Source organism: Chionomys nivalis, chromosome 7 (genome assembly GCF_950005125.1).
Source record: "Chionomys nivalis chromosome 7, mChiNiv1.1, whole genome shotgun sequence".
NCBI classification, from domain to species: Eukaryota; Metazoa; Chordata; class Mammalia; order Rodentia; family Cricetidae; genus Chionomys; species Chionomys nivalis.
Genome location: NC_080092.1, coordinates 57,733,110 through 57,751,284, shown reverse-complemented (window position 1 = coordinate 57,751,284; position 18,175 = coordinate 57,733,110). Strand labels below are relative to the sequence as shown.

At 44.5% G+C, this 18,175-nt stretch overlaps 1 protein-coding gene across 1 annotated transcript in view; it reads right to left on the bottom strand.

Moving 5' to 3' along the window:
- Nucleotides 1-9,050: 9,050 nt before the first annotated feature.
- Nucleotides 9,051-18,175, bottom strand: part of Tmigd1 (transmembrane and immunoglobulin domain containing 1) — a 53,024-nt gene continuing 43,899 nt past the window's right edge. The window contains exons 3-6 of the mRNA XM_057776220.1: nt 16,638-16,916; nt 14,035-14,313; nt 10,210-10,313; nt 9,051-9,095 (exon numbers count right to left, since the gene is read on the bottom strand). Coding sequence (XP_057632203.1) covers nt 9,051-9,095; nt 10,210-10,313; nt 14,035-14,313; nt 16,638-16,916 — 707 coding nt within the window. The remainder of the gene's footprint in view (nt 9,096-10,209; nt 10,314-14,034; nt 14,314-16,637; nt 16,917-18,175) is intronic.

Below are 18,175 nucleotides of genomic sequence, written 5' to 3'. Positions count from 1 at the left end.
TGAGTCGGTGGTCACATGGTGAGAGCCAGATTTCTTAAGGAATGCAGGCAGCACCATGGTGGTACATGCCTGTAATTCCATCCCTCAGGAACTGAAGCAGGAGAATCACAAAGTTTGAGGGCTGGGCTACAGGGAAAAGGTCTGTCTCACAGAACAGTACCAGAAGGAAAGAAGCATAGAGATAAAAAAAAAAAAAAAGCCAATGTTTGAAATCCACTCAATCTGGCTTTACCATTTAGAGGTGTGTACAGTCCGTTTCCTCTTCTAAAAAGGGATGTTCCTATTAAACACAAAATATCATGAGTAAAATGATTCCTACACCAACTATGTCACAGGCTTTGCTCAGTAGTCTGTGGTCATTTATTTCCCATTAACAACCCTATGCCAGAAGTGGGTTTGTCACTGTTCCCACGTCTTAGTTAGGGTTTCTATCGCCATGAAGAGACACCATGACCATGGCAACTCTTATAAAGGAAAACATTTAACTGAGGTGGAGGCTTAGAGTTTCAGAGGTTTAGTCTGTTATCATGGCAGAAAGCCTGGAGGCTGGGAGCATGGCGGCGGCACACAGGCAGACAGACATGGAGGAGCTGAGATTCCTACATCTCGACTCACCTGTGAGTCAGACCACTTCCTGCTGCCTGTAAGTCAAGATGTAGGGCACCCTGAATAGTTTAGGTTTCCGGATGCTGCTTCTCCAAGCTTTGACGACCGGTCAGACAGAACACTGCTATCACAAAGCTTAGGCATGCGTGCGAAGCTGTGAAGTTTTCCCATTCATCTGATATAGGTGGAAAATAAGGATGGCCAGTCAGTGTTCACACAAGGAACACACAGCAGAGGCGTCAGTTAAATGTGACTGTGAGATCAAAAAGCATCCTCCCCACCTTTGCAGTGATCAGAAGAAACTGTCAATTTAGCAGAAAGGCAAAGCTGGAATAAGTCGGTCGGGATTTCCTTAAAAACAAACGCAACTCACATCACCAATTGGAACAAAGTCCTTCAGCCTGGTGACTTCCGTGTGAGCCAAGTTTCGTTATCAAGCCATTTTATGAAGTCCCATAACTATAAAATCATTTCTGGAACTCAAGGTTATGGTGCCTCAGCAGCAACAAAGTTTATGCTCTCTTTGATGGAAGTGTTTAACAATGCCCTTGAGCTGCCCATCAGACCCACAAGAGAAATGCCCTGCTTGGGACTGACACTTTGCTTTGGAAAGAACATGCAGTTCGCAAAAATGACATCCAAGGTGGCAAAGCCAAGAATCATTATTGCTAAATATATACTTTTTAAATCGTGTAATACGGGGCCTCATGGGACTGAACAGAGAATATTCCTGAATGGTCCGTCCATTCTGAATCTATCAGAGATGAATGATTCTGTGTGGTGCAGTCAGGATGAGCCTCCAGCTTTTCAAAGCATCTGCTCATGAACTATACGTCATGAATGTCTGTCTGGCAGCTACAGCGTTCCCATGAGCATTGTTGGCTGAGCATAACGGCGCAGCATGAAACCACGGGAACCTGGCTGCTCACTTCAGTAACTAACCTGACCAAAGCTCCAGGAGGAGCTGTGCCTTCCCTAAGGACAAGATTCCAAAACCCAGGGGTGTAAGTCAGCTTTCCACCACTGTGACAGAATAAGTGAGATCTCAACTAGAAAACGATTCATATCAGCTCACAGTTCCGAAGTTTCAGTCTGTGGCCGTTGCATCCTGTTGTTTTAGGTTGATGGCTGTGTAGAAAGGAAATTGCGACGGAGCGCTTGCTTCCTTCCACGATTGCTAAAAAGGAAGAGTCCCACAATTCCCTTTGAGGAATACCCCCACTGACCTAAGACCGCCCACTAGACGGCACATCTTAAAGGTCCCATCACCCTCCAGTAGCCCCACAGGCTGGACCAAACCCAGGTACTAGACAAGCACTCTATTGACCTACACCACCTGTGTTCCCTTTACAGCAAATCCTTGAACACAAGACTCAGCTTCAGTTCATGATCTATTCACACTTTAAGAACCTTGAAGGACCCCAGTACCCGCTAGGGGGCGTATTCCTCTTCTCACTCCCTTCAGGGCTCCCTTTCTCTGGGTGAATGGGCGGAGCCTGGTCCCGGGACTTGAAATCTTTCCATAGCGCTTCTCCCTTTCTCTCATTCTGCGCTCCCTGTCTGTCCGCATCTGTTTTTCTATTTGATGTTAAAATCGTCGATTCTGGGTGTTTCCTTATATATCTGCGATATAGGAAGTACCTTATAGATGGTCATTTTTTTTTTCTGGTTTTTCAAGACAGGGTTTCACTGTAGCTTTGGAGCCTGTAGCTCTTGACAGGCTGACCTCGAACTCACAGAGGTCTGCCTGCCTCTGCCTCCCAAGTGTTAGGATTAAAAACGTGAGCCATCACCGCCCGGCTTAGATGTTCATTCTTGATGTAGGAGGCAGATGTGAACTGAGGTTTCTGTTGTCTATATGAAATAAATATGCAGACTGCCCCTGGATGATTTGTGGACAGATGGAACATTGTGGTTGAGATCCAAAATTCTCTTAATCTTATCGTGGACCCTTAAAAACCTAACGACACCAAATGGAACAATTGGTGCTTATGTGTCATAGTCAAAATTTTTACTGTCTGTCTTCATTCCTCCTGTCAACTTGCCAAAGAGCTGAGCATCCTGTAAAACCAAGAATAATTGTGGTATTTAGGGCCAAAAAAGGCAGTGATAGAATGGACTGGCCCTCCTTCCTAGCTGTGTGGCCTTGAACAGATCACTTAACCTTTCTGAGCTTTAGTATCTCCAATCATAAATAATGCCAGCATTACCTACCAGAGTAGCTATGTGAGTCAAAAGCAAGCAAACAAACAAACAAGCAACCCCTCCCCTGCAAAAAACAGATGTGAAATGTAAGATGTTTTATAAATTACAAGGTAACATGAAAATGTGAAGGCCCTTCCTAATTTATTTAAACAGGGGCTACCATTTGCTGAGAGCATCAGAAGAAATAAAGGCCAGCAGTAAGTCATGAGTTCCACAGCAACACTTTCGGAATCCGACCCCGACCCGAGCTGTACGCGTATGTGTAGAAACTGCTCTGAGAACATGTTTGACGGCACGGTGGAAGTGCAAGCAACCCGTGCCGCATGTCGGCTACACACCCACCTTGACGCTGTCAGGATAAACTCTCTTGCTGAGATACCTGTGCTTCGCGGGGAGAGCATGTCCTCTGTGGTCCCTGGCACAAAGGACCTTTGTTTTTCATAAACTGAGACAAGTGGCTTGATTTTAGTTGGGCTCACATTATTGCTGCCCCGTCCCCTCAAAGATGTGTTCCTAATAGACATAAAACTGCTCAAGGAGATAAACATGATTTTGTGGCAGGTCAGTCAGCACTTTCTATGACTCAGAGTCCATGGGGATAGGAGACATGGGCTTATTAAGAAAACTGTCCTTGGGTTGGCAAGATGACCCAGAGGTTAAGGACACTTGCCACCATGCCTGATGACCTGAGTTTGATCCTTGGGACTGCATGGTAAAAAAGGAGAATTGATCCTTGTAAGTTGTCCTCTGATATAAGCAAGCTACCTCCCAACACAATAAATAAATATAATTTGAAAAATTAAAAAGAAACTTGCCTTGGAATTAAACATTATTTTAATTAAACTATTTTTTTATTTGATGCACTGCTTTGATTTGCTTCGTTGCTGGAGATTGAACCCAGGTCCTCACACATCCTAAGAAGTGCTCCACCACAGAGCTACACTACCCCTCTTGAGTTCTTATTGGGATGGAAATACCTGTGTTAGTCAGAGGTTAATTTGTGTACAGTAACAACAGCAAATACCTTCCCAGTCTGGTGGCTTAACACAGAGACCTAGTTCTCATTTGCACATGAACAGGAAGCTCTGGTCCCGGAAGGTTACTAAGAACCTCAAGGTGGCAGGTGTCCTGACCTCTTGCCACAGCGGCCAAATCTGGGGACAGAGCCTAAAAAACCCATTCTGCTTTGCTATGCCCAGAAGTGGTCCTATTCAATTCTCTCTCTAAGCCCTTGACTAGAAGTCATGTAGATGGACAGACAGGAAACATGGTGAGCACGGAGACACTCGGGAAGTATCTTTGCCACAGTCCTCAGCCCCCCAAAAGGGCAGGAGGCTCTGGATGACTCACAGGCCTTCGTCCTCATCTTTGCACCACGGAGCAAGCTGCTCTGCTTTAGACGCCCAGCTCGTGCCACTTGCGTGACTAAGCAAGTCATAGCCTCCATTTCCACACCTGTGGAGATTCCAACACCCACCTCTGTACAGGTGCAGGAGACACTTGATTGTCACCGGGAGGGCACAGAATACCTAAGGCAGCAATTCTCCCCCAACAGTTCCGATATGGCAGCCTATCTCACAGAAAGGCATCATGACCGAGATGACTGTAAATTACCTTTGCTTAGAAATTCTCGGCAAGTCACCCAGGACACATCCCGATGGCATTCTCGGTAAAATGGGAGGTGTAGTTTTCTGCTGTTGTCTTTTTCCCCTCTGTGACATGGTCCCCACTCCAGTGCCCAAGCTTTAGACCAGCCTGGGTGTGAATCCCAGCTTAGTCACTTTCTTTAGTTAGCAAGCGTTCTGAGCCCAAGCATCCTCACTTTTTTTTTTTTTTGTACTGAGATTGATTTGGGGCCTCTTAACACTGGGACAGTCACGACCGTTTCACAGGGCTGTGTCTAAGACTACAAACATCATTCAGATCAAGTCCCCAGCACAGTATAGCGTAATTTTCTATCCTCTGATACATTCTACCTAGCATTTCTGCATTTGGTACGAGAGCTTTGTGACAGGAACCTAAGTGAGTTGGTGAAAGCCCACATCAACGCCAGGTTAGGATCTCTTTCAGGAAACGGCTCTGTTAGCAGGAGAGAACACATCCACTCCTAGATATTAAGGATCAAAGCAAACAAACAACAAAACAAATTAAATATGGAGACTCAGACATACAAATACACATTTCTGACTTCTTTTAAAGAATCAATTCTCTCTCCAGAGGTCAAAGTTAACTTCTGCCGGGCGGTGGTGGCGCACGCCTTTAATCCCAGCACTCGGGAGGCAGAGGCAGGCGGATCTCTGTGAGTTCGAGACCAGCCTGGTCTACAAGAGCTAGTTCCAGGACAGGCTCCAAAGCCACAGAGAAACCCTGTCTCGAAAAAACCAAAAAAAAAAAAAAAAAAAAAAAAAAAAAAAAAAAAAAAAAAAGTTAACTTCTAACATACAGTCCTTGCCACTCCATAATAGGGGCGACTGAAGGGGGAAAACTGGCAGGGAGGGGAAGCCATCTTCAACTATTCAGCCAGGCACTAATGATTATATTGGAGATATATATATGTAAATATATATATATACACATATGTGTGTGTATACATACACACACACACACACACACATGTTTTTTGAGACAGGGTTTCTCTGTGTAGCTTTGGTGCCTGACCTGTAACTGGCTCTTGTAGACCAGGCTGGCCTCGAACCCACCACAGAAATCCACCTGCCTCGGACTGGAGAGATGGCTCAGTGGTTAAGGTCACTGGCTGCTCTTCCAGGGGTTCTGAGTTCAATTCCCAGCAACCACATGGTGGCTCAAAACCATCTATAGTGGGATCTATGCTCTCTTCTGTCATAAAGGTGTACATGTAGATAGATAACACAAATAAATCTTTAAAAAAAAAAAGAAAGAAATCCACCTACCTCTGTCTCCCAAGTGCTGGGACTAAAGGCATGCACCACCACTGTCTGGCTATATTGGGTATTTTTGCTGCTCCTTTTATTTTTAATTTTTTAATTCTTTGAAAATTTTATACAGTATATTTTATCATAATGTTTCCCATCTCCATTCCCCAACACTATTCCTTTTGGGGTTTGGTAGTTGTTATTTGACACAGGGTCTCATCTAGCCCAGGCTACCCTCAAACTTGCTATGTGGTTGAAGTGAACCTTGAACTCCTAATACTCCTGCTTTCATGTCTCAAGGACTGGAATATAGGCATTTTCTACTACCCCTGGCTCACATTGTCAACCTCTAAAAGACTGTAGAATTTAAATAAATAAAGTACTATTTTCTTTGCTTTTAGGTGGAACTATATCGAATAGGTAATTGAATTACCCTAATGCAAATTCAGACTAACAAGTAAATATCATTGATAAATGTTTCTAAAGTTCAGAGGAGAGATTACTACAATAAGTAGAATTTGCTTGATATATTAATTCTGGCAAAAAAACATGGTGGGATAAAGGGTATAGGTTACTGGTAGAACACTTGTCCTGGGTTCAATCCTCAGCATTGGGGACAAATGGGGGGGGGGGCTGGAGAGCTGTTTCATCAGTTAAGGGCACAAATGCTCTTATAGAAGACCTAAGTTCAATTCCCAAGACCTATGTTAGGTGGCTCACAACCATTTGTAATGCCAGCTCCAGGGGATCTGATGCCCTTTGCTGGCCTCCATGTGCATTGCATTTTCTCTCTCTCTCTCTCTCTCTCTCTCTCTCTCTCTCTCTCTCTCTCTCTCTCACACACACACACACACACACACACACATACACGCATGCATGACACATTAAAAATAATAAAATCCTTAAGAAAAAGAATGAAGCTCAAAAAGAAGAAAAATAACAATACAAGGTGTCTGCGTTAATGGAAAGACAGAAAGGAGCAACTGCCTCTGTCTGTTCCACCCGAACTTGATCTCAAGTCAAAACTAGAAGTCCAAGTGTCAAGATTCTGCTTATCTCAGAGTGGCGGAGACAGCCCTGGGGAAGAGACAGGGCTCCTGAAGCCTGTAGTTTCATGGCCTAGGCAGGCTGACCGTGACTTTAACAGGAGACAGTATTACTGCTGACTCTGTCTTCTCTGAAGAGAAAGGCAAATGAAATACAGTGCCCATTTATGACATCGCTGTGTGTGTGTAGGCCACTGTCTTGGTGCCCGTGTGCAAGGTCACTGTTCTGTACACGGGTGAAGAAACTCTCTCCCGATGACCTGCAATTCTCAAGGATTGCTATGTGTCCTAGAACGTATTGTGATTCATAATTTTGCTATGTGGGGCAAAGGCATTACCTTTCCAGACCTCGTCAGCTCTTCCCCACATTTACCTAAAGCATGTGGGAATCAGAATTGCCAAGCTAATGAAAATGTAGTAAAGCTCTCCCAATCCAGCCTCCTTGTTTTCCAAATGCCCAGGGAGAGAAAAGGACTGCCCAAGACAGCACAGTCAAGACCAGAGTCAGCTCTCCTGCCTTTGCCTCCATTTCTATAAGAACATTTGTACTTCCTTTTCCTTCTCAACCAAACTGCCTCAAGCACTCACTGCCTGAGATCTGTTCCGTCTCCATACATTCTAAGCTCCTATCTAATCACCCAAGCATTCCAACTTATCCCAGTCCTCCTACTTTATCCTTGTAGCATCTTACCAGGGCTTCCAGATTCTACTTGGAGAAATCCTGCATGAAGCCAGATCATCTCTCCACCCACCCATCCCTCTCCTCCTCCCTTTTTTGGTATATTTATTACACTAAACACATTCTGAAGAGGGGAGAGGCTCCATTTCTTGTCTGGGATGTAAAGAGCACTAGAGTTAAGGTCAAGGACTTAAAAAACGCAAAGGAACAAAGCAGAAAAGAAATTTCTTTCAAGTTAGAAGTGGATTGCTATAAAAATACTAAAGATGGTTCTGGCCAGTGCCGTCTCTTGCCCAGCTCACTCCAGTTGTATGGGAGAGGAGCAGAAAATTCTTATGAGGAAAAAAAAAACAGGAAGGAAAAGAATGAAAGTGGAGGGAGTAACTGAGCTGAGCGATAGTACAGCTGGAGCATAGGCTGAGTCCTAAGGAGCACAGAAAGAGCTGTGCAAACGACCGCGGGAGAGCAGACAGAGGGCCGCCCTGCCCTTTGCACATTCCAGGCCTCACAACAGTTTTATGACAGCGTCAGCCGTGTTGAGATAAGGAAAACAAGGACATATGCTGAAAATTTCATGATACTAAATTTATTCCATTTGAAATTAGATCCGGACATCTTTAGTCCTAAGACATCAAGGAGAGGACACTGAAAGCAGGAGATAATTTACAATTTCATGTGTTCCCTGGCAACCCAGGAACGTCATCCTAATGGTGTTCTCTACTTTGATCTTCTTTCTTTCTTTTTTTTTTGGCTAATGCATTGATTTGGAAAACCCCAATGTCAGTTAGTCTCTTATCTAGAAAAATAAGTCAGATAGTAAATGGCTACCAATCTATTAGGAATAAATCACAATTAATTAACATATTCTTAAGGAGAGGGCTTAAACAGAATCTTCATTTTAAAACCTCTTGCATAAAATAGCTCCATCAGTAGCTTGAATTAGTCCTAACAACTACTGCTCAGTAATTAATTAAATGCTTCTTCTCAACCTCTGACAATTGGACCCGAGGGAATTTAAAAGCAGCAATAAATACAGTTGACGATACACAAATTGAGGTGGTCCTGATGCAAACTCTTCATGTGTTAGGTGGGGGCTCAACTTTCTCATCTGAAATGAAGCAAGAAATTAATTCGAACCACGATTGTAGGAATAAGGGAAAAAAATCAAAACGAAGTCCATCCTCTCAGGCGGAGCGCCTTGGTTTGTTCCCCACTGCCCACTTGCCACATGCGAACAAGAGGTAACAGCATGGAGGATGGGGCCAAGTGCCCTGGCCTTGCTGTGTGAACAGAGGGCAGCAGTGACTCCTACCTGGACAAGCTCCCTCAGTTGCTTGTGTGGCAATGCAGTTGCACAAGCCTTGGCCAAACCTGCTTAGAGAGTAGGCAGAAAGCCCCGAGGTGTTCCTGCCCTAGGCAACCTTCCCAACCCTTCCTCTGAAGTGGAGGTAGGTTTCCCCCACCGTCTATTCTCCTCTGAACCCCTCCACCTTCCAGCACCTCCAGTCTCTGGAGAAGGATGCCTGGAATGGGCTGATGAGGTGGAGCCTACTGCCCCGCCACTCCCACCCCCACCCTGCCCCCCATCCCCCACTCTCACCCCCCACCCTGCCAGAGTACTTACAGAGCTGTCTCTGAATTCTTGTTTTTCTCTTTCACGCAGAGCTACAAGGCAAGCACAGGTGTGTGAGTTTGCATCCTTTTCTAAGGTCAGGAGTGAACATTTTAAATGTATTGTCACGGCAATGGGTGCTGCGGAACTACAAGACCAGTGAGCACTGGTCTCTTTGACCATGTGGATAGATTTTAATGAATGATTTTATTGATCTTAATCAAAATGTTTCTAAATTCACAGTTAGGTTTTCATTTCATTTCATTATATTAAAAAAATCTTTGTGTATGTGTGTGTGTGTACACATACATGGTGAGGAAATACCATACCATAGTGCATATACGGAGGACAGAAGACAACCTGTAGGTTTCTGTTCCTCATGTGGGCTCTGGGAATTAAACTCAGATAGTCAGGCTTGGCCGCAAGTACCCTTACTTGCTAAACCATCTCTCTTATTCTCTCTTCTTCCCTCCCTCCCTCCCTCCTTCCCTTTCTTTCTTTGGAAAAATGTTTTGGATTGGAATAGAGGGTGGGGCAAATTCCTCTTGGGAAACACTGTTGCCCTGAATCAGATCTAGTTACTGTTGCATGAAGAATGGCTTGCTGACTGATGAATTCATCCTAGGGCGTTCTGTCTCTCTTTAAAGGTTTCCTGCCACATGTGTGCCCTCTTTGGCCCTGAGTGATCTGGCAGAGTCAAATGCATGGCATTCACCTAAGCATGCACATATATTCTGAACCACAGTAAACAGCAATGCCAACCGTTGGACGGCTCAAACTCCAGCCCACAGCTACAGAGCATGTGGTTGTATTCAGGAGCAGAGAATGCAGGCATCTGTTCCTCCCCGGGTTTATTTATTGTACCAGGGGCACCATAGCAACAATGAAAGGGGAAGTTATTGATTGGGGCTTTTCTGCTTCCTACCTCTCCAGAACTGGGAAGACAGCAGGAGAAATTTAAAAGGAAGAGAAACAAACTCCAAAGCCCCCGCCCGTGATACCATAGGCATTTCCACCCCAGCTTGTCCACATGTACTTCTCTTCTTGTAAAGCTCCACACAGGATAGATGCTGGAGCCTTGCGCATGTGTGTCACAGTCTCTGCTAGAACCATAGCCCTGGCCTCTTAGATGAATTTTCACCCCAGTAACTTAGAATACTTAGGTACCTTCATTATTCTTTTTCTCCTAGCAAGCAGCCCAAAACCCAAAGTCAGGAAGATCACGACACAAGCAGCAATGATTGCCTCTACTGGGATGGCTGGAACTTTGTCTGTTGGGAAAGCAAACACAGGGAAGAGCCACCAACTTCTAACTTACATGTTTATAAGAGGAGCATGGTCCCTTATATTTACACACACCACTCTTTTAATTAAATCTTTGCAACAGCCGGGCGGTGGTGGTGCACGCCTTTAATCCCAGCACTCGGGAGGCAGAGGCAGGCGGATCTCTGTGAGTTCGAGGCCAGCCTGGTCTACAAGAGCTAGTTCCGGGATGGGCACCAAAGCTACAGAGAAACCCTGTCTCGAAAAACCAAAATAAAAATCTTTGCAACAACCCCAAAAGATGAGGAATAGGGGTCTTTGACATGTTAGATTATTCACCCAAAATGACAGAATTAACAAATGGCCTGGGGATATTCTGAGCCCACTCCTTTGTGAAGGGAGTTTCTGAAATGTGAATACCCTACCCCGAGTGACCGTCCAGTTCATTTTGTGCTTTCTTTATTTTCCTTTATTTATTTTTGCCACATAAAGCAGAAGCAAATTGAAGTCAAGACCTTTTCAAAAGCACAAAGGATTTTAGGAGGACTCTCAGAAGAAGACAGAGGGAAGGAGGCTGGGAGAACAAGAAGGCGGAAAGGGCTCCCTAGGCTAAGACAGATGGGAGACATGGCTGGGCCCAAGGAGCAGCGTGCACAGTGGTCCGTCCGTCCGTCCGTCCGTACTGTGCTAGTGCCCCAGGCAGACAAGACACATAGAGAGTGGCTGCTTGGTGTCTGTCAGGCAGTAGAATTTCAGGCATCAGCCTTCCCAACCTTGGAAAAGATTTCCACAGTTCTCTAAATGACGAGGAAGGACAGTGAAGAGGCTGCGGCAGCCAGGACAGCTTGGAGACAAAACTCACTCAAACGTTAAGTTTACTTATTTGTGTTACACTTATTCACTTGTGTGTAGATGTGTGGGGTTCACAGGATGGCTTGTGGGAGGTAGTTCTCTCCCTTTACCATGTGGGACGCAGGGGCAGAAGTCAGGTTGTCAGGCTTGGCAGTGGGTACCCACTGAGCTATCTTACTGGCCCAACCAAGTATCTTTTAAATGTTTTCTTCCAATTATATTCAGTTCCTGCTCAGAATAACTGCAGAGGGGAGCGGGGAGGGGGGGTAAATGGATTAAATATTCCTCATTTTTTTTGTGTGTGTGTGGGAATACTAGGGCTAGAACCCAGGGCCTAACACATGCTAAGCAGAAATTCTACCACTGAGTTACACCCTCAGCTCCAGAGTGTCTTTCACTTCTGCCCACTCCTAGCTCTTCCCCCAAAATTACTCTCATGAAGGTGTGGGTAGGGTCAACCCTCTGTAGAGGGTGGCCTGAAGAGCCTTCTAGAAAACCCCAGCTCTGCATTAATCAACTCTGGGATACACTGCAGTCTTTACCTTACTGGAGACCTCCACTCACACACCAAGGAAGGCTATCATATCGGGACAGAGAGGAAGGGAAGGCCAGGTGACCAGGAGAAGAAATCAGAGTGCTGTCGCAGATAGGAAATATCTTTCACCAAACTGAAAGCTGTGAAGCCACATGTCACAACTTTTCTTCCACAAACCTTAGCTGAAACAAACCAACTGACCTACTGGCTCCCCTTGCACTTTAAGTTCCTGTTAGAAGTGACTCTGACACAGGCGTCTAACTGCCTGAACTCCTCCCTTTGTCCTGTTTTGGTGGTCCTCTCCCTCGGACCATTCTGGTAAAATAGTTTTTAACACGTGGGCTAATTCTTGTGCTGGTGAAGGGCTTCATGCCATCCCCAGCGTCTTGCTGTGCTTTAGAAACCGCCCCGCAGAGCAGGGGCGAGCCTGTGGGGGATCTGGCATCAAGCCCCAGGGAGCACCAGGAGCAGAGCAGAGCACATGCGCTCTAGAAGGCAAACGGGCAGCCTGGGAAGCAAAAAAAGAAAAAAGAAATAAGAAAACAAGCTAGTTTGGCAGACCTCCATCCAAAACAAGTTTCTGCCCACCTAAAAGGCAATTTGCTGATTGCCACAGAAGCCGCGTGATGTTTTTTTTTTAAAAAAAACATGGTCATAGAGCAATTATGCTTTCTTTCTAACCAAGAGGGATGCTATAATCACTCAGTCTCCGAGTGTGGTCTTAAAGTTAATTAGAATAGAACCACATGTGGCTCCCTGTACCATATTTTTGTTAAGGTTCTGGGTGAAGTTTAAAAAAAAGTCACAAGCGTCAAGGTGGTGTCCCTTCCATTGCTTCTGCCCTTTGGACACAGGCTCTTTGGTAGGGTTTTGTTGTAGCAGTTGGTTTTAATCACGTAGCCCTGAGGCAGACTGTTTTTCTCTGCAGGACAAATTACTGAAAAACCCAGTAACCACAGTGATGGGGCAGTCAACCAATAGCCACTCCCCCTCCTCATTGGCCACTGACTTTGTATCCTTGGCTCCCTAGTGTGGGGAGGAAAGAAACTGCTGATGTCTGGTGACAGTCCAGTCAAGCAGGATTTGGCAAGGAGGTTGGTTTGTTTCCTGGGAAATGGCAAGGCTGACAATGAATAGGTACAGTGGAGAATGTTCTAGCAGGATGCAGGAGCCTCAGCTTGTTTCCCCGCTCCCTGATACCCGCCCAAGAGCAAAGGTGCATGAAGGAATGGTGTACTTTTGTGGCATTGGGCTTTTCAATTTCCTTTTTGTCTGAGCAAGAAGCCCAAGGAGACTCATGCCTACAGGGCACGCATATGCATTCAGGCAAACACACGTGTAAAGCAAAATGAAATCTTTCAAAAGGGAATAAAATATCAGGCGAACACTCCAAATCTCACTGGTTCTCCGTGATCACAGGAGGATGAGCTTGAGCGAAGAGAACACAATGCTGAGGGAGAAGGCTCTGTGGTTAACCTTGTTTCCCCACTCCCTCCGCTGATCAGGTAACAGGACAGAAGTCAAGAATTACGAGTGATTTCAAAGATCTTTTCTTTTAAAAATCTTTTCAATATTTTTCTTTTGTACATTTGTGAATTATCTTCTATTACAGGCTGTGAACCCAAATGGCTAGTTCCTCCACATCGACGCTGAAGGGAAGATGCAGATGTTTCTTCGACAAGTTACACCAGAATTGCTTTCTACCTTGGTCCCAGAATCTCTGCTCAAAAGTCAGAGGTCTATATGGAGTGAGCATATTCTTCTATATAAAAACTTTTTTTTTTTTTTGGATAAGGTCTCACTGTACAACCCTGGCTGTCCTGGAACTCGCTTTGTAGACCAGGCTGGCCCTGAACTCACAGAGATCTGCCTGCCTCTGCCTCCTAAGTTGTTGGCATTAAAGGCGTGTGCCACCACATCAGGCTTAGATTTTTTTCTATTTAGAGCAAATACTGTACCTCTGAGCTATCCCAGCCCTTCTCAGTGTCCAGGATCAAACTCAAGACCTCCTGCACACAAGGAAAGCACCACAGAGCTATAGCCCCAGCCTCTAGCCCTTTTTACTTTTTTATTCTGGACATGATCTCACTAAGTTACCAAGGCAGGACTTGAACTCACAACCTTCCTCCCCTAGCCTTCTGTATAGCTGAGATTATAGGCTTATGGTACCAAACCTGACTCAGACTAGAATTCCTAAGGAAAATTCTCCTGGATGGGGATAATTTTCCAATGAAAATCTTAGCTACAAAGCATAACTGTCACCACTAGTGGTTAGCCCTGATAATATTTACCAAGCCCGTCTTCTGACTTATGCATCATGCTGAGCAATTAAGAAGAATTACCTGTAACAACCAGGTGGAAGTCCATGGTCTCCACTTTGAGAATTGAGCTAGCAATACAGCTGTAGGTTCCATTGTCGGATTTCTTGACTTTGGTGATTGACAACTGAAAAGACTCACTTGTCTCTTGGATTTGGTGACGGCCTTTCTCTAAAACCAGGACGTTGTTGTCTTTACGCCACTCCATTTGAGCTTGGGGGTTGGATTTCACGTTGCAAACCAAGCTTACATCGCTGTCTTCCTCCACAGTTTGGAAGTCATCTCCACTTAGATGAGGAGGGACTGTAAGACTCAAGCATTCAAGATTAGTTAGAAATGAACAGTAGTTAGTTCAGGGTCAACAATTCAAGATCTCCTTTCCATCTTTCTCAGAGTATATTCACCCCTTAGACAAAAATGTACACTCCACAGGCAGTAACCAGGGACATGAAAGTAAATGACGAACATTCAGTTCTAACTTCATAGGACTTGGAGGCTATAAAGATAGAACATGAGGGGCTGGAGAGGTGCTCAGTGGTTTAGAGTACTAGCTGCTCTTCCAGAGGTCCCAGGTTCAATTTCTGTGGCTCCCAGGGCAGCTCGCAACTGCCTCTAACTCCAGTTCCAGGCATCTAACGGCTTCTTCTGGCTTCTGTGGGTACTAGGCACATACAGTACACAGACATGCATGCAGGTAAAATAGTCACACACATATAGTAATAAAATAAAATGATTTAAATGTAAAGATTTTTCCTAAAAAGAGATACACCTAAACCTGTATAAGATAAGGAACATAATATATATATAATAATAGCTGGGCATGGTGGCACACACCTTTAGTCCCAGCACTTGGGAGGTAGAAACAGGCAGGTCTCTATAAGCTTTAGAACAGCCTGGTTTACATAGCAAATTTCAGGTTGGCCAGGGCAACATAGTGGAACCCTCTTTCAAAAACAGTCCTTGCTCTCTGAGCGTATTATACTAATCCAATTTGTACAAGGGTTGGCTAAAACAGCACAACACTAAAAACAAGCAAGGTAACTAGCCCCAATTCCACACACGCCCTCTGTTGTGACTCTGAGACAGCTACTCAACTGTTAAAGTTTCCGTTTCCTCTTTTAAAAAATAGAAGCAACGACTGGATGCTGACCTTTCTGCACTGTGAAGATTGATTGCGACAATGCCTGTGACTGGGATGCTGATATCTTTCTGCACTGTGAAGATTAATTGCGACAATGCCTGTGGAGAAGCCGGTAGCATGCTGACCACTATTACAAATGTGGTGGCAGTTTGGAAAGCTTTTCACACCCTCGGGTTTTGTATTTTGTCTGACTACATTTGCCTGGGCCACAAATTTGCATCGGCCCCGTGGCCCTCTACAAAGAAGGTCCTGCCTCAGGAAGTCTTCTAAGTGTGGTAAATCTTGCCTCTATGGAAGCTTTATAAATCCCCATGCCTCTCCTCTTACGTCCTCCACAGTTGTATTGTAACCAGGGATAGTCGGACACATTCCTCTTCATCAATGATTCCAACCCTCCCCCTCCCCCATGTCCAGGAGGAGAAACGACTAAGCCACGTTTCCCTTCTCATCTACGCCCCTTGTGTTTATTGGCAGATGTTCCGGAAATTAATAAACAGCTAGAGTGGGCAGTAAGGAAGGAGGTAAACCTGGAGAAGGAGGGAAAAGGAGCTTGTCTCATCTCCACACTGAATAATTAGACCCTGAATGGGCTGCGTTATTAATAACTTTCGCAGAAGAATGACATTTTGTTGCTCATTGGAATGAGCTTGAATTCTGTATCCATTTCCAACAAGGGTGGTGTGTGGTGTTCAGACACACAGGAAGCTGCTGGAGTAGAAAACATGACGGCCAGCACAACAGTTCCAATTGTGGAGACATCCTATTAACCATTCCTTTAAATTATTTAATGTTAATAAAAGTTTATACAAGTCCTCTTTTCAGGGACACTGGCCCTTTAAGAAAAATCACGTCTCAAATAAAGCTAAAACATTCTCTTTGACTTGCAGCCTAGTCACTTCCTGAATCCCTACTGTTTTTGTTATTGTTGCTGTTTTTAAGATAAGTTCTTTCCAGGTAGCCCAGGCTGGCCTTTAACTGACAATCCTCCTGCCTCAGGCTTCACACCAGTGCCAGCAGTATGTGGCCTTGTACCACCGGGCCCTGTTGCTGATACAAATTAATGAATAAAAGGTAAAAATACCCAAATAGAAACATAATTATAAGGCATGGCAGACATCTCACAGAGAAGAAACATGAATAGTCGTTAAATGCATGAAAGGGTGAATATCCTCATTTTTAGTTGAATAAGCCAGGTACAGTGGCTGACTTTGAAAGACTGAGATAGACCAATCACTTGAGCTCATAAATCTGAAGCTAGCCTGGGCAACATTGTGAGATGAGAGACACACGTGTAGGAGGATGGGTGTAGAATGCTCAATGTTACTGGCAGATACTTGGTATTCTCGAGGGGATGGGAAAATTGAGGCATTCTGATGTTTCATATGGGGACATGAATTGAACAGTGTAGCCAAATCAAGATTGGGACTTCAGTTGTCACTTAAAATGCAGACGCCCAAGACTGGCAGCTTCTTTTCCCTCCACTCACAAGTAACATTCAGCACCACGGAGACCGACACCGACTGATCGCTCTGTAGCTTGCAGGTAAAGCGAACTCCATCATCGTCTTCTCTGATGGGAGAGACACAGACAGAGCTGCTGTTGATTTTATTTCCAGTTTTCAGATCTACTATTCCATCTCCTCGGTACCAGAGAAGTTCTTCATCGCTGGTGTGGTTTTGAACTGCGCATTCCAGAGAGGCTTGGACACCAGATGGGGTGTCCAGGACATAGTTCTCAGTTCTGCCGTTTACAGTTATAACAGAACCTGCGGATATAGGGGGAAAAACAATTAAGGTAGGCAAATGTCTAACCTAGATGTCCACCAGCAGAGGACTGGTTAAATGAATTATGCTGCATCAGTGCAATAAAATATACAGTCAACAATGAAAAGCAATTATATCAATCGACATGATTTTACAAGGAGTTACACATAATGCTTTTTGTTTGGTTGTTTGGTTGATGAGCTGTTCTCAAACTGAAGATCCTCCTGCCCCAGCTTGCCAAGTGCTAGTATTACCTGTGTGAGAGCATGGCATAATGTATTATTAGCTAAAGTGAGAAAAACGGTAAAAAATTATGACCACCAAATTTTGCTGCACATTAAAACCACCTAGTGACCTTTTACATTCTAATGCTAAGCTCCTGGCCGTCTGATTGCTTGACAGGAGTACAACCTGGTTTCCTGGGTGGTTCAAATGCACAGTGAAGTTTCACAACCACCAAGTTAGAAACAGTGTGTACAAAACAATTCCAGAATGAGCTGATAGAAAAAAAATGGGGTTCTCATTAAGAAAAGCCTTGGGAAAATACCAAGCATTTTTATAGACTAGAACTGGTAAATATAGGTAAGATGTGGAGAATGACCAGGTTGATGTGTTTGCTTTGATTGGGGCGGGGGGGTGGAGGAGGAAAGCAAGGACCTGAAAAAGACTAGCAAAATGGAAAAGTATTTAAAACCTAAGTTCAAAGGTAGAATACAAATTCCATCTCTAATAATTACCACAAGCATCAAAATTGAATATGTATATGGACAAAAACTGACTTAAAATACCTTTTTTGTTAAGTGATAGGAATATGGATGAATCTCTTCTTGCATTTCTCATGTTTTAAATTTGGACAGTAGAGCAAAATTTAAAATTTTTTAAATGATTATGATTCATGAGGTAGACAAGATTTTGTGGGGTGTAAAATATCTTTTGTTGTTTGGGTTTTTTTGTTTGTTTTTGGTTTTTTGTTTGGTTTGTTTTTTTAGTTTTTTGAGACACAGTTTTTCTGTGTAACAGCCCTGGCTGTCCTGGAACTTGCTCTGTAGACCAGGCTCAAACTCACTGAGATCCACCTGCCTCTGACTCCCAAGTACTGGGACTAAATGCGTGTGCCACAACTGCCTGGCTGTTGTTTGTTTTTGGAGGCAGGGTCTCACCACGTGCCCCTGGTTGCTTTGGAATTTGCTATGTAGACCAGGCTGGCCTCAAAGTCACAGAGATCCCCCTGCCTCTGTCTCCTGAATGCTGGGATTAAAAG